The sequence below is a fragment of the Chelonia mydas genome, chromosome 2 (genome assembly GCF_015237465.2).
Source record: "Chelonia mydas isolate rCheMyd1 chromosome 2, rCheMyd1.pri.v2, whole genome shotgun sequence".
Taxonomy (NCBI): domain Eukaryota; kingdom Metazoa; phylum Chordata; order Testudines; family Cheloniidae; genus Chelonia; species Chelonia mydas.
Genome location: NC_057850.1, coordinates 5,552,618 through 5,576,009, shown reverse-complemented (window position 1 = coordinate 5,576,009; position 23,392 = coordinate 5,552,618). Strand labels below are relative to the sequence as shown.

Sequence of the window (23,392 nt, the reverse complement as noted above, 5' to 3'; positions counted from 1 at the left end):
CTCTGTCGCTTTCCACTGATACTTCCCCAGTTTATAGCAAAAAAAATGTGCTGTTAGTCCCTAAGTGCATCATCTTGCGCTTTGTACTATTACATTTCAACCCATTTCTATTCCTCCATCTTTCAACGTTGTCCACATCTTCTTGCATGATATTCTGGATCTCTTGTGTATTGGCAACTTTGTGTCATTTGCAAATTTTATTAGCACACTCCCACTTTTTGTGCCAAGGTCATCAATCAAAAATGTTAATTAAGATTGGTCCCAAGATCTACTGCATTTCCTTTGTCTAGAAAGTTGGTTATTTTCTCAAAGAAAAAGACCAGGTTGTTCTGGCACGATTTATTGTTTGTAAAGCCATGATGTATTTCATCCCAATTACCATTTAGCTCTATGTCTTTAATTACTCTCTTTTTTACAATTTGTTCTCAGACCTTGCTTACAATTGAGGTCAAACGAATGGGCCTGTAGTTTCTTGGGTCACTTTTTCCCACTTAAATATAGATGCTGTAGATGCCATTCTCCAGTCATTGGGTACAACTCCCAAGTTTATGGATTCAATAAAAATCTTTGCTTTGGGGCTTGCAATTTCATGGGCCAGGTCCTTTAATATTCTTGGATGGAGATTATCCAGTCGACCCTGATTTGGTCTCATTAAAACTGTTTGAGTTTGACTTCCACGTTGGATGTGATCATTTCCACTTCCATACCCGTGTTCCCATTAGCCACCCTGCCACAGCCCCCAGTCTCCTCATTAGCCTTATTAAAAACTGAGGCAAAGTATTCATTTAGGTGTTGGGCCATACCTAGATTATATTTAATCTCCACCCTTGTCCTCAGTATTTAGCGGTCCCACTTCTTCTTTCCCTGTTTTCTTTTATTTATATGGCCAAAGAACCTTTTACTATTGGTTTTATTTTCTTTTGCAAGGTACAGCTCTGCTTGGCTTTTGGGAGTTCTCACTTTTCCGCTACACTTTCTGACATCCAAGAGGTACCTTTTTCTGCGGATCCATCCCTTTTCCCATTCCTTGTAGGCCTTTGCTTTCTCTTAATAGCCTGTTTGAGCTGCTTGTTCATCCCGTTTGGTCTGCAACCCTTCCCTGGGAGTATTTCCCTTTGCTTCGGATCTGGGGTCCAGTTAATTTCTGTAATTTTGACTTAAAGTAATTCCAAGTCTCCTCCACTTTCAGATATTTGACTTCTTCAGTCCAGTCAGCTTCCCCTAGCTAATTCTCTTAATTTTTGAAATCAAGGACCCTAGTTTGTGACCTGTTTTTGATTATCCTTCCATTTAGTTTAAACTGAATTAGTTCATAGAATCATAGAATCATAGACTATCAGGGTTGGAAGGGACCTCAGGAGGTCATCTAGTCCAACCCCCTGCTCAAAGCAAGACCAATCCCCAATTAAATCATCCCAGCCAGGGCTTTGTCAAGCCTGACCTTAAAAACTACTAAGGAAGGAGATTCCACCACCTCCCTAGGTAACCCATTCCAGTGTTTCACCACCCTCCTAGTGAAAAAGTTTTTCCTAATATCCAACCTAAACCTCCCCCACTGCAACTTGAGTTCATGATCACTTGAACCAAGGGTGATCTCTAGAGCCAGTTCTTCTATGAGGTCTGCGCTACTTACTAATACTAAATCTGAAAAGACATCCCCTCTTGTTGATTTAGTGGCTATTTAGTGAAGAAATCTGTCAGCTATCACATCCAGGGATATTTGAGCCCTACCATTATTAGTAGAACTTGTCCTCCAGTCTATAGCTGAGAAATTAAGGTCTCCCATAAACACATAATTCCCAGCAGTATTTATTTCATTAAAAATATTAAAGAGCTCTCTATCTATATCCACATCGGACTTTGGAGGTCTGTAGCAAACCCTAAGCACTATCCCAGTGGAGCTGCTGTTACCATTCTTCCCCAAAGTGATTTTGCCCCAGACAGATTCCATTTTATCCATTCCATCACTTCTAATTTCTTTAATTTATTTCATAATTAATGTACCATGCTACTTCACCACCTTTTACCTTTATTTCTGTCTTTTCTGAACAGCACATACCCTTCAATCCCTGTACTCCAGTCAAGACTACTATTCCACCATGGTTCCATTATCCCGATAATATCTGGTTTCACCACCTCCACCAGTACTTCCAGTTCCTCCATTTTGTTACCCAGGCTCCTTGCATTGGTGTGCAGATATTTTAGTTGTTTCTGCTTGGCCTTGCCCCAGTTTCTCACCAGATTTACTGCCTGTATCACCTACCTGATGGTTACTGTCATTGGTATTGGTGCTATCTTTCCTCTCATTGTCCATTCTTCTATCCTCTGTTGTTCCTTTCTCCATTACTGTAGCCTCTTTTCCTTGGTTTTCCTCCCTCTCAATATTAGAATCAGGCATGGAAATTGCATGAGCATCTCCCAGCCGTCTCCCCCAAATTCCTAGTTTAAAGCTCTTTCAATTGGTTTTACCAACATGTATCCAAGAAGTCTATTTCGCTCCCTACTCAGGTGGAGTCCATCCCATGAGAACAGTCCTCTGTCCGTGAATGCATCCCAGCGGTCGCACATCCAAAAGCCCTCCTTATAGCACCAGGGCCTGAGTCATATATTCCCAAATATCCTGTTGAAAATTTCCCCTCAGATCTGCGCTGATGGATTTACAGCCCTTTCATTCACTTTCTGTGACTATTCATACAATTTGTTTCTCAAGAACGTTCACAGAAAGGGAAGTTGTTGCGAATATTCGTGCAGATGACTCCACATAGCATGTGGTTGTCTTGAGAGTCGGTTGCGAGCCAGAAGGCTGTCCAATCGGGGGCCGGAAATAATACAATGTGATTTTAGGTGACCAATCACTCAACACAAGCGCTGAGTTTGAATAGTAGAGGCGGACAATGTGGGACGGAGTGGTCCATGGGCTGAAATTCCCCACAGAGATTCATTGAGCCTCTGCAAGCAGCAGAAGAATGAGTTAAAAAAAATCACAGTCTGTGTGCAAACAGCTCTGAACTCACCCAACGAAGGAGGAGTTGTGACCTATTCACCTAGATCTGACCTCAGGTACGTGCAGGATGTTACATGCAGCAGGGCCGTAGTTTGACCCTGGTTGATCTGCTACAGGACTGAAATGTTTAAGCCATGTTGGAGACAACTGCATTTGTATTTGTAATGTAGATGGAGCCCTAAAAGTTTATTTCTAGAAGGAGTTTCTTACGTTTCCTATTGTCACAGGGGAGGCAGGGCGTTGGGGGGATGGACGGGGAATTTCTCTCTCTGATGGAGAGAGAAGCCCACAAAGTTCTCCTCCTCCTTCCTGGGTCCAAACTAGGCCCAAAGGAATGTCCTCTTCTTTCCATTGTGGTAAACAAGCCACTCAGCACAGTGTCAGCTGGCTGTTGTGCTTCTTCACACAGAGCAAAATCCGTCTGACTTCAGTCTGAGAAGAGTTTAAGAGTAAGGAAATCACAACAGGAAGGGCTTCTCCAGGAGAAAGCACTGTGTGCGTCACCTCTGGAATAGGCTGCAGCAACTCTGCAGACAAAATGGCTGCTGTTTCCCCTTGGGCAGGATTCTTCACATAGGAAACCAAAGGCAGCAACCTTTCAATGCACATGGCACTGGCCACTCCTTTCCATTTCTTCCTTTTATGAGCAACAGCAGGGCCCTCCAGTGTAATGAACCTGCACTGCTACCCCAGCCACTCAAAACCTTTCCAGTGTAGTTTGATTTCCCTGAAGCCCTGATGGATTAATTTGTAGACCCCGGCTGTTCCTGAGTTTCAGCTGTACCTAATTCTGATGGGTGGTAGGTGCCTTCAGAGTATTTCTATATGTGATTACGCTGGGAAGCCCTTTCCAAAGGGTGACTTCTGGCAGTTCAGGGACAACATAGGCCATCTCAGTGTTTCCCCATTGTAACCTCCCTGGCGCCTGAAACCTTTGAATACAGAAAGCTGTCATGCCATGTTGCTGTGAGTTACCATAGGCTTACACCTCTTTTGTTACCGGGATTTGAGCTGAGCATGGCTGGTTTTGGCAAAAACTTAGGCAGGAAGGGAAGGGCCCTAACAAACTACCCTGACTCTGTCCAGACAAAAATTGATTATCATAAGCAAACAGCTGGTTTAGCGGATTCTTGGAAACAGTGGGCAGAGAACAGTATCTTGAAGAGCTTCCAGAGGAACTGAAATCATAAATAACTGAATATGTTGCAAACCAACAGAGATGTTATGGGGGACTGAGGAACTAGCCAGCCAATAAATAGATAGAAGGCCATTGTCTATAATCTATGATAAGGGCAAAGGGTGCGGATCAGCACACCCAGCATAAGAGCCTGGCTTAGTATGTCCTGTTATGTGCCCCTCCAGTGTTTGGCCCTCTGGTAACAATAACTACCTGCGATTAACACAGTTGAAGGGGCTTGTACTGTGAATGCAGAGGGTCCCAGGTTCAAGTCCCCTGATAACCCTGGTGTCTATAGATGCCATACGGAGCTGTGATTCATTACACAAGTAGCTCCTTTCCAAAGTGGGATCAATTCTATACAGCCTGGGGAGTGCTTCTGTGTAGCCCATAGGACAAGCTTGCCTTCATTATATTCAGCAGTAATCCAAGGAACCTACAGGCCTGTCTCCTGTAAGATAGTAGCTTCAGCAGTTAGCTTGGGGCCCGTGACCTTTGGTGATTTCCATGGGAGCCGAGGAGACTCAGAACCTCTTAGTAAGTGTTCAGCGACACTCAGGATCAGCCCCTAAGCCAGATTCATTCAACCCCGGCCCCCCCCACGCACACACACACATGTTCAGGGGCCCAAGAGCAGGTGATCGGAAGTTCTGTCTACCGGCAGAGGGAGGGCTAATGACAGGATCGCTCCACCCCAGAAGCTGAACACAGATCATCGTCCGAGGGCGAGGGGAGCAGCATGGCTCTGGCCGGGTCACCTAGGGCCTGTGGGCAAGTCTGAGGTATCCCAGCAGGTCTGAGGGGCAGTTCAGCAGCATTGCTTCAATTGCTTTGCGTCTCTCTGCTGCCCGTAGTGCCCTCTGTGCGTCCCCTCTTGCTGCAAATAAGCCATTTGCCACAGGTACCTTGGGTCCATGACCCACTGTACTCAGCTCCCCTGGGGCTGGGCTCATCCGCCTGTGAGTTAGAGCAGCCTCAGAGCTGCTCTAGATTATGCCTGACTGTCAGTGGCCTTAAGGGGCTGTTCCACATAGCCATGTAGGCACTCTCCAGCCACACTCCTCTCTCCCTGGGATCCCCTGGAAATCAGGAGGGAAGTGCCATACAAGTCACTATGGCATCTCTGAGTCACCTGGGATCCTCCTCCCCACACCCAAAAGGAATCCTCCATGGGACAGATCCTTTCCAGCTGCTTTACACCACCCAAACAGCACAAGTCAACTGTAGCAGGGCCCAGTATCCAGTTAAGGGAGCACAACCCATTTGCTTTTGATTATTGTGTTTTCATTAGCTAACAAATTATAATTCTTCCAGGCTGAAGCCATAGCAACGAAAACAGGAACAGAAACAATTCCATACGCCCACTCTGGCTGGGTCAATATTGTGGGAGCCCCCTCAACCACCAGAATGGCCTAGATCTTACCACATCAGCATTCCATTAACACAAGTCCTTTCGTATTGCACCACAGAGGGTCCAAGGTGACACGCATTTATATTACTCAAATGCCTCGAGGCATCATTGTGTTAGATACTGTACAAATACATTGTAGTGAGCCACGGTCCCTTCCCCGAAAAGCTTATAAACGAAATCGGTACAACTGACCGAGGGTGGATTGTAATCCTCATTTTATAGATGGGGACATGAGGCACAGAGAGACTAAGACCCAGACCCTCAAAGATATTTAGGTATTTCACCCCCATTGATTTCAGTGGGACTTAGGTGCGTAAATATCTCTGAGGATCTAGACCAGAGGTCCCCAAACTGTCGGGGGGGCATGGAGGAATGTTTGAGGGGGCACAGCTAAGGCCCGAGCCAGCCGCACAGGGGGTGGGGAGGGAGCACCACCCAGCTCTGCTCCTGGCCCCAGTCCCAGCTGCCAGCCACAGGCCCAGAGCTCTGCTCCCAGACCTGGCTGCCAGCCCCACGCCAGAGGCTCCACTCCCGGGGTCCCAGATACCGGCACCGCACCTATGACTCCACTCCCGGAGCTCTGGCTGTCAACCTCAGCCCCAGTCAGGGCTCCACTCCCAGCCCTGGCCCAGCCCCCAGCTGTGGCCCCAGCGTCAGCCCCCTTACTCCTGTCCTTCCCCCCTCCCTGGAGCCACATCCCCACTCCAACCCCAGGGGAAGTGCAGACGGGGGTACGGGAGGCATGACCCTGAAAAATTTGGGGACCATTGATCTAGATCTAAGTGACTTGACCAAGGTCAGCCAGGGAGTCTGTGGCAGAGCCAGGAATTGAACCCAGGGGTCCTGAGTCCCAGCCTAGTGCTGTAATCGAAAGATCATCCTTCCCCTCTGGGTGCTTTATAGATATAAGAAAACAAAACCTCTGCCGTATTCTGGCTAAGAAAGGAAACACAGCCAGTAAATGCACCAGATCATGGGGAACCAGAGGGGATGGAGAGCAGGGATTCAACCCCAGGGGGCCAGGAGGAAATGTGCTAGGGATTCCCCCCCTTTTTTTAACTTGTCTTGTTGCATTACTCATTAACTGGCTTTTTGGTCGCTGCAATGGTCAGGTGCGGACACAGCAATGGAGGAACTGCTAAAAGCAGAGCCGGTTGGTTTTGCCGACGCTTGTGGTTTGAAATGAAAAATGTTCAAGAGATCAAATAACCAAGCTCAGTCACCGTGTTGTCTAAAGACAAAGCAGCACAATGCAGAAAAGAAAGAGTTAAAGCCATGCCAATCCTTCTGGGAAGCTTGTGTCTGCAACGTGCATTCACCTTATCTAGGTGAGCTTCGAAGTACACCCCCAAATTACCTAGATTTATATCAGCGGTTGATGAGCTAAAAGCACTCTGTACGCCACCCACGACTGACATTTATCCATCAGCTTTTTAGCTTGTTTTCCTGGTCCCACGGCAACCCAGTCCTTATCTCGGATTTGCATACTACATTCCAAACCAGTTGCCTGTGAAAGTCCCTCCCTAGCTCGTACCAGGGCAGAACATCCATGTATCTTGCCTTTGACAGGTTTCCTACCTGCCTCTGCCAAATGCTGAGTTATTCAATGCTGGGTATTAAGGGACTCACACCTTAGCCTAAGACAGCAAGCGGGAGCATATTACAATTTAGCACGGCTACCCAATGCCCATGTTCAATATAATCTAGCCCATATTAGTACCCTACCCATAACACCTATTCCTGGGTGTGAGAGTGTATATAACCTACGTGCACTGGCTGACAGAGGCCATCGCTGGAGTTAGTGGCCTTCAGCGGCTAAATGAAAGAAGTGAGTTTTAAAGAGCGAGAACTGTGGTTGCCAGGTGGCTGGGAGAGGAGAGACTCTCTCCATGTGTAAAAGCATTGGTGACAGGTGTGAAGGTATCTGGTTTGAGTCTTTGATTCTCAGGCTGGGGCAGCTAGCAGCTCCCAAGAACCCTGTGTTGGCCTGCAGCTTGGATGCAAGAAACAGGCAAGTATCCATCTTGATGGTTGCAGTGGAGAGGGTCCATGCCCCACTTTGGAGCAGCCATGTGGCTGCAATCAGGCATCTTGGGTGGAAAGCTGAGGGCCTGGAACCAGCTCTCTGGAGCAAGGCTGCAGGCGCTCTGCTCTTAAAGGGGCAGTAGCATGTTAGGGGCTTTCCCTTCACCCTCTCCCCTGGTTCTTTTCATGCAGACAGAAAGCAGACTGGAAATCCGAAGTGCAGGCAATGCAATGTTTATTGGGGTTAGTTTCAAGCAAGCATATCCATGGCTCTGACATCACAGAGCCTTTACCCATGTCCCTGTTCCCTAGTCCCACCTCGTCCTTCTTAGCAGGCCCAAATATACCTGTAGTGCACACCCCTGGTCCAATTGCTTACAGCTTATGGTCATGGTCCGTTTCGGAGGGTCGTGAGCCTGGGTCCCACCACTTTTGTATCCCAGGGGAGGGGTAAGGAGTGTGGTTATGTACTGGCCAAGGCCAGGCTTTTCTTTGGCTTTTACTGTTTCTTATGCGCACCCACCCACCCTCTTGCCTCTCCTGCCTGGTTGCTGGACATCGGCTTGAGAAAGGAGCCAGGCAGCCTTCCAGGGTATGCTCACATACTACACTCCCACCAGGCCCTGTGGCACTTTTAACTCTATCCCTTAGCTCTTCTCATTGTACTAACAAACCCGTCTGGCTGGGCAGAAGCAAGGCACTGTCTTTGTTCTTTGTTCACACAGATTAGCAGGGATGTAAGAGTCAGACCCAAAATTCTCTCTCATGCTAGCAAACAGGCCTATGTACCAACCCAGCCCCAGATTGTGCTGCTGCATGCAGAGCCCCCTAGCCCCCCAGCAGCTGGTTGGGCTAGATCAGCAAAGCTGGGGCTGTGCAGCCGGACCAAGACATTTTGCCACCCGCTGCAGCAAAAGATCCCCTTTGCTAAAAGGCATGTGAGTGCGCAGGCGGTGGAGACCCGCCCGAGCGCCAGCCTGAAGGCTGAGCCCTGCACGTTCTGCCACTCTACTTAGTGGAGTTCAGTATTTTGCTGGAATCCCGTGTTTTAGCAGCCAAATCTGCCGCCTTGCTGCCAGGTGCCTGGCTTCTGGGTCCTGGTGCAGGGCCTCAGCCACCGGCCAGCCTACCGGACTCTGCCTCAGTTGCCAGATGGCCCCAAACAGCAGAAAAAAGGGACCATTTGGCCACCTGGCCTGTAGTAAACTCCTCCTCCTGATCCACTCAGCCAGCTGTGTCCCCTGCTGCTCTACGGAAGGCCTATGCAAGGCCATGGGCTCTCCCCCAAGTGCAGCATGGGGTACCATTGTGGTCAGCAAAAAGAAAAGGAGGACTTGTGGCACCTTAGAGACTAACAAATTTATTTGAGCATAAGCTTTCGTGAGCTACAGCTCACTTCATCGGATGGTCAGGTGGCGTTTTCAAGGAGTATCAAGGGGGCAGGCACATGTTCATCATTGTGCTGTATTGAAAACCGTGTTAAAATTACAAGCAATCACTTTACATTGGAAAGGGTTTCCTGGTCCTGCTTGTAGGCTAGGGGGCTCCGAGGCAAGCATGCGATCTGGGTCCTCAACAGTCTGCAAAACAGCAGTTTGGAGCAAGGTGGGAGGAGTCGTGCCTTGCTGTCATAGGGAGCAGCCTGCTTTGTCTCTCTCTGTATTTGGTTGCAGTGTGTTAGATTTCTGGATTCTAAGAAATAAAGTCGTGTTGCATTGCAACTAGGGCTGTCAAGTGATTAAAAAAATTAATCACGATTAATCGTGCTGTTAAGAATGGAATACCGTTTATATAAATATTTTCGGATGTTTTCCACATTTTCAAATATATTGCATTTTGACAGTGCAAATATTTGTAATACAAATAATATAAAGTGAGCACTGTATACTTTGTATTCTGTGTTGTAATCAAAATCAATATATTTGAAAATACAGAAAAACATCCAAAATATTCAATAAATTTCAATTGGTATTCTATTGTTTAACAGTGTGATTAAAACTGTGATTAATCCTGATTAATTTTTTAAATCGCAATTAATTTTTTTGAGTTAATCGCATGAGTTAACTGCGATTAATCGACAGCCCTAGTTGCAACCTTTCAGGAATTCATAGATTCATAGATTCCAAGGCCAGAAGGGGCCCTAATCGTCTCTATAACACAGTCCAGAGAACTTCCCCAAAACAATTCCTGTAGCAGACCTTTTAGAAAGACATCCAAACATGATTTTAAAAAGACTTGGACTTTTCAGCTTGGAAAAGAGACGGCTAAGGGGAGATATGATTGAGGTCTATAAAATCATGACTGGGGTACAGAAAGTAGATAAGGAAGTGTTGTTTACTACTTCTCATAACACAAGAACTAGGGGTCACCAAATGAAATTAGTAGGCAGCAGGTTTAAAAAAACAAAAGAAAGTATTTCTTCACACAACGCATAGTCAACTTGTGAAACTCCTTGCCAGAGGATGTTGTAAAGGCCAAGACTATAACTGGGTTACAAAAAAACTAGATAAGTTCATGGAGGATAGGTCCATCAATGGCTATTAGCCAGGAGGGGCAGGGATGGTGTCCCTAGCCTCTGTTTGCCAGAAGCTGGGAATGAGTCACAGGGGATGGATCACTTGATGATTCCCTGTTCTGTTCATTCCCTCTGGGGCATCTGGCACTGGCCACTGTTGGAAAACAGGATACTGGGCTAGATGGACCTTTGCTCTGACCCAATATGGCCATTCTTATGTTCTTATGTAAAAATTGTCGGTGACGGGGAATCCACCAGGAAGGACCCGTGGTAAATTGTTCCAATGGTTAATTACCTCACTGTTAAAAACTTGCACCTTATTTCCAATCTGAATAGGTCAAGCTTCAATTTCCAGTCTTTGGACTGTGTTAGACCTTTCTCAGCTAGACTGAAGAGCCAATTATTAAATATTTGTTCCCCATGTAGGTACTGATAGGAAGAAGATCTTTGGGGAGAGGGGTTGTCTAACTGTCTGTGTGGATGATGTGAACACAAGGGCGCCCGGACTGGCAGGGGTGGGAAGGACAGGAGGCCATGGCCCCATCACTTTTAAAAGGGCACAAGAGCAGGGGCTCTGAGAGAAGGGGCGACATGGGAAGGCAGGGCCATGGTTCGGACGCCTATCTCCCCCCCCCCACACACACACACACACATACTTTTAGGGAGCTTCCACTGTTCCTGTGTGAACATAACAAACATCAGCCTCAGGTCTGCCACACAAATGGATCAAATGATTCTCCTAGCCTGGCAGGCCTTCTTCTGGCTGCTGCAGGTCTCTGCTGGCTTCACGCATGCTCCAGGAGCCTTTCCTTGTGCCATTTCTGCTACTCTGGTCCCTGGCTGGTCCTGCTGCCTTTGCCTTGTGGAACGCCCCGTGAGTCAAACAGCCCGTATTAACAAGCATTGTTTTACCAACCAGTCACTGTTTGGTAGCATTAGCTCCCCCCCGTGGAGTTCTGCTTGCTTTTTAGTTACACTTTGGCTCCAGCTAATCTCGATTTTCAAGGGGAAGGTTTTTCTCCTGGAACATGCCACCTTGTTGAAATCGAAACTTTCCGCGGGAACATGTCCATTTTGACCTCATTTAATTTTGAGGGGAACAATGGAAACAAAGCATTCAGGGTATGTCAAACCATTTCATGGTTGACATTTTGGGAATGGAATATTTGGCTTTTCAGTTTGAAATTTGTTTATAAAATTAGAAATGTTTTAGAAGGTCAAAATCCAGCCCTTTTGCCGGATCAAAGCAAAACCTTTCACTTGATCCCAAATGAATTTTTTTCAAATCTTGTGTTTAGTGGGACGTCTTGGTTTTTGCGCTCCAGTTCGGAATGAATTTTTTTTCAGGATATCAGGATATCCTGCAGAACACAAACTCCGGTTCCGGACCAGTTCTGCTCTGGAGGGGAAAGTCTCTCTTCCCTGCTCAGACAGGTCCTTCAATCTGCGTTCCCACTGCATGTCCCTGAGCTGTCAGATGCAGCGTGGCCCTTAAGGCCATCTTTCTCATAGACTCATAGACTTTAAGCCCACAAGGGACCATCGTGATCGGCTAGTCTGACCTCCTGCACATCGCAGGGCACACGACCTCACCCACCCGCTCCTGTAATCGGCCCAGAACCTCTGGCTGTGTTACTGACGTCCTCAAAGCTTGACTTAAAGACTTCAAGTTCCAGAGAATTCACCATTTACTCCAGTTCAAACCAGCAAGTGACCCATGTCCCATGCTGCAGAGGAAGGGAAACCCCTCTCCAGGGTGTCTAGCAAACTGACATGGGGAAAATTCCTTCCTGACCCCAAATATGGCAATCAGTAAGACCCTGAGCATGTGCGCAAGACCCACCAGCCAGACACCTGGGAAAGAATTCTCAGGTGTAACTCAGAGCCCTCAGAGCCCTCCCCATCTAGTGTCCCATCACCGGCCATTGGAGATATCTTTTGCTAGCAGTTGCAGATCGGCTCCACGCCATTGTAGGCAGTCCCATCATCCCCTCCCCTTCATAAACTTATCAAACTCAGTCTTGAAATGACATTCCTTTTTTTGCCCCTCCAGTTTCCCGTGGAAAGCTGCTCCAGAACTTCACTCCTCATATGACCCAACCTCCAGCCCAGAGGCACCGACTTTCTAATGTGCCTAGAGGTGCTTGATCTCCACTCTGTCCCAGGCCTGGCTGGCTAGAAGAACAATACCCTGTACTTTTCCGTTCAGTGGACAGCTACTTTACATCTTGTGATCTCCGAGCACTTTGCAAACATCAGGGCGAATTCAGCCTTATGCAAGAAGGCGGCAAAAAGCCTTGGCACCACTTCAGTCCCACTTAAGCCTTCAAAATAGGCATTTTATAAACGGGGAAACGGAGGCATAGAGCTTTGCCCCATAACAGAACCCAGATCTCCTGGCTCCTTCGCCTGTTCCTTGACCACCAAAGTCTCTTTGATTCCAGTTTAAATTCAGCGGTTAGAGCTAGTGTCTCTCCGAGGCTGAGAGCCACTTGTTGCAGGTGGTGGAAGGGGGGAGGGATATACTGGCAAGGAGCCAGTTACAGTTCTCTGATTTCATGGACCAATCTGCACTGGCATTAGCCTGGGCCTTTGTGTGAGCTAGAGCAGCTTAGTGGCTGCTCTAATTTATGCCAGCTAGCTGTGGTGCCTATGGGATCATACAGCAGGTGAAGATTGGTGGACTCTAGTTGCCCCTTCTTGCCCCCAACACACCAATTACACTGGTGAGGGGCAGACGATGTAAGAGCTGCCTATGATGCCCAGCTAGTTTTCAGGTGGACCATCGCAGTCAGATTCTGGCCCCTTTGAGCTGCTTAAGCGGTACATAGGAGCCAATATTCAGAAGAGATCCTGGCCTTTTGTCTTTAAATATGCCCATACCTGTTTTCTTTATGTGACACTGATGACGGCATAAAAGAATCACAGAGAAACTTCTTAACAGCAAAGCAAAAATGATTTTTAATTGCAGTCTACAGAACAAAACCTGACCAGTTATAATTCTAGGACAAGTATCCTCCAGTGCAATCAAAAGTTGGCTGCATTTATTATCTGTCACACACATGGGATTCCACAGAGCTTTTGCAGAGTTTCACAGTGCAAGGATACAAATGGTATGCTGTAAAAGGTACAGAAAACACCTGACACACGTGAGTGAATTAAAACATTCAATCACGAAGAGCAATGCCAGAGGGAGAGGGAGGTTAACTGCTTCAGGGAAGGGAGAAAAATGTGCATTATTAGATGATGTTTCAAAGAGCTAAAGGGCTGATGCACTGGTAAAAGATGGCTGTTCCACATGGCAGGAGCTGCAGAGAAGAAGGCACTCACGCCAACAGCTGTGTGAAGGTGACAAGGACCAGAAAGGCGAGGGTTAGGGGAATGGAGGGAGCCAAATGTGTAGCAGACTGATGAGGGAGCGAAATCCTGGAAGATTCCTGCTATACAGAATCACAATCCATCTTAACCAGGAGTCATGTATTAAAGTAGAGAGCTACAATCCCAGACACAAAGAAATAGGCTTCCACACAACTCAGGTCCTCTCTTTGTCTCCCTTGTTTACCAGGGGCCCACCCTCAGTTTGCAACTCTACACAACACAGAGAGACATCTAGTGGCAGAATAACATATTGGATGAAAACATGTTACAGATGGTTTCAGAGTAACAGCCGTGTTAGTCTGTATTCGCAAAAAGAAAAGGAGTACTTGTGGCACCTTAGAGACTAACCAATTTATTTGAGCATAAGCTTTCATGAGCTACAGCTCACTTCATCGCTGTAGCTCACGAAAGCTTATGCTCAGATAAATTGGTTAGTCTCTAAGGTGCCACAAGTACTCCTTTTCATGTTACAGATGGGTTTCTTTTTACCCATCAGGAGGGCAGTTTTGAACTGGGTCCTGAAATGAATGGGGAGCCCAGGGAGTTGTTTGAGAATGCAGACGGTGAGCTCACACATCTTGCAGAGGAGAAGCCAGCACATCTTGGAGTCCTGGCAGCTTGGATTTGGGGGGGAGGGGGAATTGTATGAGTCCAGGCAAAAGAGGAGGTGGAATTTCAGCAGAGGAGGGGCCAAGGCAGCAGTAGGGTGGCAGTGGGAAGATCTGCAGCTGTGGGAAGAGAAGGAGGGCCCAGGGTCCAGGATCGTGGCTACGAACAGCAGAGACAAAAGAGAGGTGTGGGTCAAAGAAGGAGCGAGAGGAGCAGAGCTTGGCTTGGCAATGCCGCTCTCGCACAGCTGTCTTGGAGGCCCCTTCAGTCCCGGACATGGTGCTGAATCTGGGAGTCTGCCCGCTCAAGGCACGCAGAGAGGGGGACGATGGAGGGGTTAAAAATGCATGCAGAGAAGTGCATCTATGTAAAGAGTGTCCCCACAGCTAAACAGGAAGTGGCTGAGAGGGAGGGGGAGCTTGGCCCAGAGGAAGAGGAGCAATGGGATTTGGTGAGAGAGGTGTGATAGCGGGCAGCGGCGTTCTGACAGAAGAGAGCCAGGGATGGCCGCCCGGCTAAGGCAATGGGGTGGGAAGAGGTCGAACGATCCACAGGGCTGGAAGCTGCCCTGAGGTGAAGTCTGAGGCCCAGCCATTTGGTTGTAATAATAATAACCCTCCCTAGTGCTTATCCCATGCTTTCCATCCGTCCATCTCAAAGCGCCTTGCAAAGGAGCTCAGTCCTATTGTCCCCTGTTTACAGGCATGGAAGCAACTTGCCCAAGGTCACCCAGCAGGCCAGGGGCAGCGCTGGGAACAGAAGCCAGGGTTTCTGAGTCCCAGCCCAGAGCCTTCTAGCAGGCCACACTGCCCCTCCTGCTACAATCAACCCGGGGCCAGGATTTCAAAATCGGGGCGGGGGGGATGCTCCCTTCACCAGCTGCAGACAGTGAAAGGATGGGGAGGGTCTTATGATTTTGCCTACGAATTTTGCTTCCTTTTTCACCATTGAGTTCACAAACCATCGCGATGGACTCAAAGAGCTCAAGCTAGGTAGCTTAACGAAGAGAAGGTTCAGGGGTGACTTGATCACAGTCTAAAAGTTCCTGCATGGGGAGCAAATATTTAATAATGGGATCATCGATCTAGAAGAGAAGGGTCTAACATGAGCCAGTGGCTGGAAGTTGAAGCTAGACCAATTCAGTCTGGAAACAAGGTGTACATTTTTAACAATGAGAGTAATTAATCATTGGATCAATTTACCAAGGGTCATGGTGGATTTTCCATCAGCGGCAAGTTTTAAATCAAGAGGGGAGGTTATTCTAAAAGATTTGTTCTAGGAATTATTTGGGGGGCAATTCTCTGGCCTGCGTTATCATAGTGTGACACTGACTAGAAATGTCTGTAGGAAAGGAAATATTATAGAAACTGGCTGGGATTGCACCAGAACCCCTTTCTGCAGAATACCACTCAGCATCCTCCTGCCCCGCCTGGCCACAGACGGCAGCTCCGTTCAGCCCAGTCCAACGCCTAGGACTGCACAATAGAAGACTCCACATCTTCCAAGAGACATGCCAGGTGACAGTGTGAAAGGCAACAGAGAAGCTATTTGTTCAGAAGTTTTGAGGCAAGGCCTGGCTGTTAGGATACATCGTTAAACCCAATGCACAGAAGGTGTCGGTCTCTTGCTGGGGAAATCTGAGCAGGTTCTTCAGGATTAAAGCCCCTCTTTTCCCAGCACATCACCGTCCAGCTCTAAGAAAGGCCCCGATCCTCTTACCCCATCACTGAGGACCTGATTTGGGTGGCGGCTTCCCACTCAGGTTGCACAAGGTGCTCTGGCAGCAGGTAGTGGAATAGGAGGCTAAGCCCAGGTTGATATTGAAGTGCGGGCAATTTGGGGAGCATTTCTTGGTGATTTGCCTCCTGGCTGCCCACATGCCTTAACCAAGGAGAAGAAAGAGAAAACTATTATTAAAAGGTCTCTCCCTGAGGTCTCAGAGCCTTTGCAGGAAAGGATTTAGATCTAATCTCCAGGAGTCTCTAGGAGACTACAGTAAAATTATCCCTCCATTCACCTCACTCTAAACCTTCCAATCCCCCTCTCTCGCCACTCCTTCCTCTTCTTCTCTTTCCAAGGCCCTGGCTTTTGCCTCTTCCTCCAATCTCTGACATCCCCTCCCTTCTCCAGACAGATTTAACAGGAAGACAAAGGGGCTGAACTGACCCCTCTGGGGATGGGTTCAAGATGTAACACTGGGATCTGGATTTCACACCCCACAAAGGTTGGGGTATTTGAACCAGGGGTGCTCCTTCAGCCCCGTAAGATTCTCCACCTTCCTAACATGCGTTTCCTGTGAGGTAAATAAATCCTGGACCCGTCCCCTAGCAAAACCCCACTGTTCTCCACGCTCCGGGAGTCATTCCCTAGTCAGCAATCCTGGCACGTACCAAACCCCAGAAAACCAACAGTCGTCAGGCAGTACTTGTCCGCATCCGAGCACTTTGTGATCTTCAGACAGTGCCAGTTGCTGGACTGGTTTTCACAAGTGAAGCACCACAGGGAGTCAGCTGTGGAAGGGAGACATGGAGGAGTTAGACATGTAAAATGGTGTGGCCACTCCAGCAGCCAAGTCCTCTCCTTTCCTGTAGTGTCAGCCCACTGACGCCAGCGCAGTGAGACACTGGGGTGAGAGGAGAACCAAGGCCATGGTTCTAAATCAATCCACCCACCCGGCAACAACTGCCCTTCGGCCATGCTTCCAAACTGTATTAAAACTACCCTCTCACACTGGATCGGGGGTGGGGAAAGCATTCAGTGCATCGTACCACCGGAGCAAAGCTTAGAGAGAAAAGATGTCCTTGTGGTTAAAGGCAGAGGAAGCCAGGAGAGTCAGGTTCTTCCATGAACTTTGTGACCATCGCTAAAGCACTAAGGGCTGATCGGAAGCTCAGTGAGGACCATGGGCGGCTTTCCGTTGACGCCCATGGGCTTTGGATCAGGCCTTTAATTTCTCTGCCTCCCAGTTGGCCAGCTGTAAAATAAGGCTAATAATGCTCATTTTCACCCACCCATTGCCTGGCTTGCCAGTTTAGATTGTAAGCTCGTCCGGGCAGGGACTGTCTCTCTGTGAGGGGGTTTATAAACCCCATCCTGCCACGGCAATAAGGGATTCAGAGATGGAGTAGACACCTCCTCAGCTGCGTCTTATTGGCGAGCCACCAACAGCTGGGCGAGAGCTTGCGGCCCAGGCAGAAGGGGTCTGCCAGGGAATCTGAGGGGACACTGTATCAACTCAAACCGGCAGGAAGCAGCTCAAGGAGTTGGTCTGCGAAAGTAGGCTGGAGGGAGGTGAGGAATATAGTGACCTGGCTGGAAGGCTGAGTCATGAGAAGGGGCAAATCACTGCAGGCTCTGAGGGGCTTTCAACGGGGGGCTCTGAATCAAAGAGGCTGCCTTACCCCCAGCTAGCCACAAGGGGGGCGCACTCTCTGGTGAGCGACCCCCTCCACGCTCTCACTATGTACCTGTGCAACGCCTGGCACAAGGGGGCCCTGACCCAGGCTGGCGCCTCTAGGTGTGACTGTATAGCAGAAATAATAAAAATACCAACACAAACTCGCTCGGACACCGAACCAAACCACTCGCAGGCATGGAGCCAAACCCCCTTAAAATCATCAAACCGACAGGACATAGAACTGATGTGAACTAACCAGACCACCGTATGTGCCCAGGGCCACACACTGAAGTCAACAGAAGATTTGCCAATGCCTTTAACAGGAAAAGAGTCAGCCTCCAAGCCAGAATTAATTATGCAGCAACTCCTGGCTTTGTGCCCCGCGCTCAGCCCACAGAAGCTTTTAAACAACGCTGGGTTTGACTTATCGGAGCCCAGAAACCTCCCTGAAAAATGCCCTTTTTGGGGATGAGGGTGGAAACTTCTTCCTCTTTTCCCCCATCAAAAACATACTCACTTCTGGGCTGAGCTCAAGCATCGGAGCCCCCGTCGGCTCGCAGGCGAATGAGTAGAGACAACTGAGAGCAGGGCTTTCCCACAGCACCTCCCGTCGCCCGCCGCATCTCTGCTGCAAACACTATGGCAGCGCTTCATACTTTTGTTGCTAGCCTAGAGGGGAAGATGCTCCCCTGATTCCCCATCTTCTGGATGAAGTCGTACAGGGGGCCACAAAATCCACGGAAACCCTTTGCTGGGCTGGGGGATGTGACCACCTGTGGGGGAGGGGATTTGGGTCCTGCCCCCCTGGAGAAGCAGCTCCTGCCCCCAGAGGTGTAATGGAGGTGCGGGGGAGATGGGTGCTGCCCCTGGGGTGTGGGAGATCACAGGAGCTTATCTTGTGCGGCTACAACCCACTGGCTCTCACCACAGCGCACCCATGGGGCCCTGCCACCATGCTGCCCTGCCCCCTTCCTTGCCCTGGTGCTGTCAGCGCCCCTAGCTGGGCCGGGCTGGGTCTGGTGGGCTGGCAGCATCCCCTGGACCCCCCGTTGCTCAGCCCCGATCTGCATCTTGTTTGTCTAGCAGCACAGGGAGCCTCTCTCGACGTCTCACCTTGCTCTGCGCACAGAATGACGGCCAACAAGACAGCCAGGACAATCTTCATCTTCCCTGGATCTTGGTAGTGTCCTGGTGTGAACAGCTTCTCCCAGGGCAGGATATAAATCTCCCTGGTCGGATTCAGTGACGAGGGAGACAGCAATTTAGAAGGCTGGGTCCCGCTGGGGCAATGCTCAGGTTGGGAGGGGTGGAATGTGTGTGGGAGGCTCAGATCCGGCTCGCCCTGTGCTGGCAGGGTGGTGTGAGGGGGCCGATGCAGAGTGAAAGGTCCTGACCCCTGATTGCTTTTGTTTCTATATGTCGCCATTCTGCCGGGAGGCATGAGCAGCAACCAGGGCTGGGTTCAGCGTGCAGGGGTTCCTTTCAGAATTACAAAAGAAAATTGGGTCGGGCCCAAACCCAGCAATCTGGGAAAACAAGCCCCACCCCTGGGCGCTTCTAGGAGGCCATGTTGCCCCACTCGCGAGCACAGAGTCTAGGTGGAATGAAAGAAAACGTATTAAAAGGCAGAGGGAATCCGGCATTAATGTGGGAAAACATCACCACCACAATTCAGAAGCATGCAAACCATAAGTAAACACCCACCCACAGTACGCTGGTCAGCGTCCTTTGCCTCAGTTTCCCACCTTGCAGTATGAAAGTCCGACAAACAAATGCCACTCCCCTTTCCCTCTGCTGCACCCCACTCCCCGTTGTTTGTCCAAAGTCAGCAAAGCCCCAGAATTCAGGCATTCACGTGGCTTCACAAAGCCCTAAATGGTTTGTACAGGGTCTGATTCAAGCCAGCAGAATTCCTTCCATTGATTTCTATGTGGCTGTGGAGCAGGCCACTCGATTGGACGCTATTGTAGGTAGGGACTGTCTCTCACTATGTGTCTGTATAGCACCTATCACTGCGGTGGCCCTAAGCTCAGCCGGAACCTCTAGACACTACCATAATACACATAAATTATGGCAATAGGAACAGTTTCTAGATTTCGCTGCTGGAGTCAGGGGATTCTCAATAGAAGCCCCTCAGCTCAGGAATTTCCACCCCGCAAAAGGTCCAGCCAGAGTCCATCTTTATTGACCGAGTGTGGGCTAGAGTTGACCGGCTAGAATTGAGGTGTGTAGAAAAAAGGGCAAGGTGGGTGTGGTCTTAGTGTTTTCTGGTGGCATTTCTTTTTCTGTCTGCGTGCGTGAATATCATGTTTCAGTAACACACATCATCTTGGGGTACATTTTAGAAGCCTTAAATATTCACAAAATCAAAATTGCCCCATTCACTAGGAAATGCAAGAAAAAATATAGAGTCTCCAACTCTAACAGTTTTATTGCACATCTAGTGCTGTTTGGTATTTTTATTAAAGCCCCTGCTCTTGGATTCATGTTATTTCATGAAAGCCTCTGCTTTCTTGGGGGGAGAAAAGGAAGCGTATAGCCGTCACAGCTGCAGAGAGAAGCGTGAAACTTGAATGAAGTTCACCCTAAAGGCTCAATCACCAAAAGGCAAATATAATGAACCCCTTATTTTTATTTTTCAAAACATATGATTTTATAAGCTGATCTCATGATCTTTGGGCCTGACTCATGATTTTTGAACACCTGGGGTGGCCAACACTCACCTGTGCAATCTGCTGTGCCAATGGACATTTGATGACTAGGACACTGAACAAGAAAACTGTGGGCCAATTCCCCACTGCTTTACTCCAGCTTTGGTAGCAATCAGTGTGGAACTTGGAGAGAGGAGCACAGATTGCTGGAGGGAAGGGTTTGGAAGAGGCACCAAGAAGTCTGTCTGTGTGCACATGGCTGGAATGCTAAGCTGCAAGTGGAGTAGCTCTGTAAATAGCTGCTTTAGTAAAGAGCAGGTTCAGTTTCATAGGAATGAAGGCCTCATGTGTTATTACCCAGAATGCAGTTCATGAAACACTTGCATCCTGGGGTCTCTCCGGTGATATCTCTGGCATGACAGAAAAGTGGTGCCAGCTCTCATGGTTTCCTCAGGAGTCACATCACTAACTGGAGCCCATCTCCAGGTGGAGGATGAAGCTCTAGCCCCCCTCAGGAATTTCAACCCCTACCTTGGCGGGGGGACGACCCTTTGATTGGTTGCCTTCCCCACTTGCCTGCCATCTTGGGAAGAGCAGCCAATCAGGGCTGCTGCAGGAAGCAGGTAGTTCCAATCCCCAGGAGCTGCAGCTATTCTTGCAGGAGTGAAGGAGAGAGCAGAACGAGCCCATCAGCTCAGGGAGGCCCCACGCCCTACTCTCCCTCCCTGCAACACCCAGCCTGGAATGGGGACCCTGCTGCAGCCCCACCCCCTGGCCTGGAAAAGGGAGATGAACCCCAGGAACTGCAGGAGAAGCAGAGTTGAGGCTATGGGGGGCTGGGCTGGGGAGATGGGATTGATTTCGAGATTGAGGCAGAATTAATTGCTGGGCAGGGGGATGGGCAGATATGGGGTGAGAGCTCCTGCAGTGGGAGGCCCGAATCCCCTTGCCCAATGAATGTGGGTGTGTTGGCAGCATTAATTGTCTCTCTCTGTCTTACACACACACACACACACACACTCATTCACTGGGGATGGACAGGGGAGTTCAAAATCAAAAGACGGACCAAACAAAAATACCAGATAGTCTTTTTGGCCCCCAAATCTCCTGATTTTGAGGGTCTGACTCATGATGTTTGAACCTTCGGTGCAGGCAGTCCAGCAGGCAGACAGCTGGGATAACACAACGGTGAATCAGGCCCTGCCAACACCATAGCAATGTGCTGCACTTCTCCACAGCACCTCTCCGTGGCCCGCCCTGGAGGTGTGGAAAGGCATGCAACATTGCGGTGAACCTCACTAACGAGCCCAGCGGGCAACGTTGTGCAAAGCAAGGGGGTGACGGTGTTACCTGCGCACATTGGGGCACCTCACCTTTTCCCAGGCTGTAGGGCTTCAGGCGTAACCCGGTTAATTTAGACACCGCCACCTTTTCTGTGTTTTTGTTTTATAGGCAGGCCAGGTTTCAATGGCTTCTACCCTTTAAGGGTTTAGGGGAAATTATCCCACTGTTCAGTTATTAAATTTATGAGGTGGGGTACCTCAGTTTTCCTTCTTATACAGCAGACCAAGTTTGTAATGTTTTTTCTGCCGTGCTAAGCTTCAAGTTTATTCACAGTTAATAGTTGAGAAGCACCATTACCATATGACCTTAAAGATTTTTTTTTTAAATTATACACACTATATGTTGTTACAGGGGTACTTATTAACATTAAATTTAACCCAATGTTTAATATTAACATCAAATCCATTAAAAGTATCTTGTTATACCATGCCTTTTATTTAGATGATTTGTTTTTAAGGCCAGTGTGTTTAATGTTCTCTTGAAATTTTTGCATAGGCTTTTTAATTTAATTATATCATTGGGGTTTTGGTGAATTAAAAGGTAGGGGTGTCATGCGTATAAGCAGACTCCTTTGGTACCTGTCTTCAGATTTCAGCACTGCATACACACACAAAAAAGTATATTTTTTTCTACTTAGGGTTAACCTGTCCCTCTCTTATTTTTAGGTTTGACTTCTTTTTCCACCTTCCTCTCGAGAGTCATAATTTGAGCCTTTTTGTTTCAGGTAGTTTGTTTGCTGACCAGGTATGTTCATTATCTGCAGCTCCTTTGTGCTGCCATTTATGGGCAGTACTCTGCTTCCTGTATCAGCTAGGTAATTTGCATCGACAGGGATGCTTTTTGGCTTGCTTTTGGATCCAAAGCGATCAGCAGATCTCAGAGACTCTGTCTTAAAAGGGACACAATCAACTTCCACCAGAGTTTTGATTTCTTTCCACTTTCAACTCCTGCTTCCAAAACACACAGCAATCTGAAAAAGAAAGCACAACCTAGTGTGGCTCCTTTTGGAGCCCTAATAGGATTTTAATTAAGTAGCATGTTTTAATAGGCAGCAGGTTTAATTAATAGGCAGCAGGTTTAAAACAAATAGAAGGAAGTATTTCTTCACACAACACAGTCAACCTGTGTGGAAAGGCATGCAAGAAAATTTTCCTTTGAAAATAAAAAAGTTGTTGGAAAATGTTACAGAAGGGAAAAAACAATTAATGGCATGGTGGAAATTGGTAAAATTTACCCTAAATAAAGATCAAATGGTTCTACAAGCATATGTAGTAACTGTACACCCCAGTCTAACTATTGCTATATATCCAGTGGAATCTGTGGGAATCCAATTAACAAAAAATTTGGTTATGTATTCCACTAATCATCACTCCTGGGCATATAAAAAAAACCAACAATGAAAAACCATGGACGTGTTTCAGTGTGTAGCCAACGAAAATTTGGGATATGTGTGTAAAAACGGGGCAATGAGGCACCACACAATGTCCTGATGGGAGGCCATCTTGCCTCACAGGGCTGCTAAGGCAGGAGGCAGGAGCTTACATGACTAGCATGACGCAATCACCCCAAATAGTCGATATTACTATGGGGAAATGAATTATTGTTCTTTATTACTTATCTCTATTGCCCTGGTCAGGAGAATGGCCCCATTGGGCTGAATGCTGCACACATGCAGAGGAAGGCATGGTCCATGCCCCATGTTGCTCACTATTTGACTATTTGACATTGGTGAGGCATCATCTGGAGTACTGTGTCCAGTTTTGGGCCCCACACTACAAGAAGGATGTGGAAAAATTGGAAAGAGTCCAGCGGAGGACACAAAAATGTTTAGGGGGCTGGAGCACATGACTTATGAGGAGAGGCTGAGGGAACTGGGATTGT

The 23,392-nt window shown here is 48.2% G+C and overlaps 1 protein-coding gene across 1 annotated transcript; it reads right to left on the bottom strand.

Annotated features, from left to right (window-relative positions):
- Nucleotides 1-13,940: 13,940 nt before the first annotated feature.
- LOC102933981 (lymphocyte antigen 6E) lies at nt 13,941-18,709 on the bottom strand. The gene is made up of 3 exons (XM_007069493.4): nt 18,630-18,709; nt 16,510-16,629; nt 13,941-16,000 (listed from the first exon to the last, which is right to left on the bottom strand). The coding sequence occupies exons 1-3, from the start codon at nt 18,679-18,681 to the stop codon at nt 15,843-15,845; spliced, it is 330 nt and encodes a 109-aa protein (XP_007069555.1). The 5' UTR covers nt 18,682-18,709; the 3' UTR covers nt 13,941-15,842.
- Nucleotides 18,710-23,392: the final 4,683 nt, after the last annotated feature.

Bases quoted from the DNA above. Each gene is read 5' to 3' on its own strand.
- LOC102933981 (XM_007069493.4), bottom strand. From the start codon at position 18,681: ATGAAGATTGTCCTGGCTGTCTTGTTGGCCGTCATTCTGTGCGCAGAG. The intron at 16,630-18,629 runs GTGAGACGTCGA...TCCCTTCCACAG, and splicing joins CATTCTGTGCGCAGAGCAAG to CTGACTCCCTGTGGTGCTTC. The intron at 16,001-16,509 runs GTACGTGCCAGG...TCCTTGGTTAAG, and splicing joins TGTTGGTTTTCTGGGGTTTG to GCATGTGGGCAGCCAGGAGG.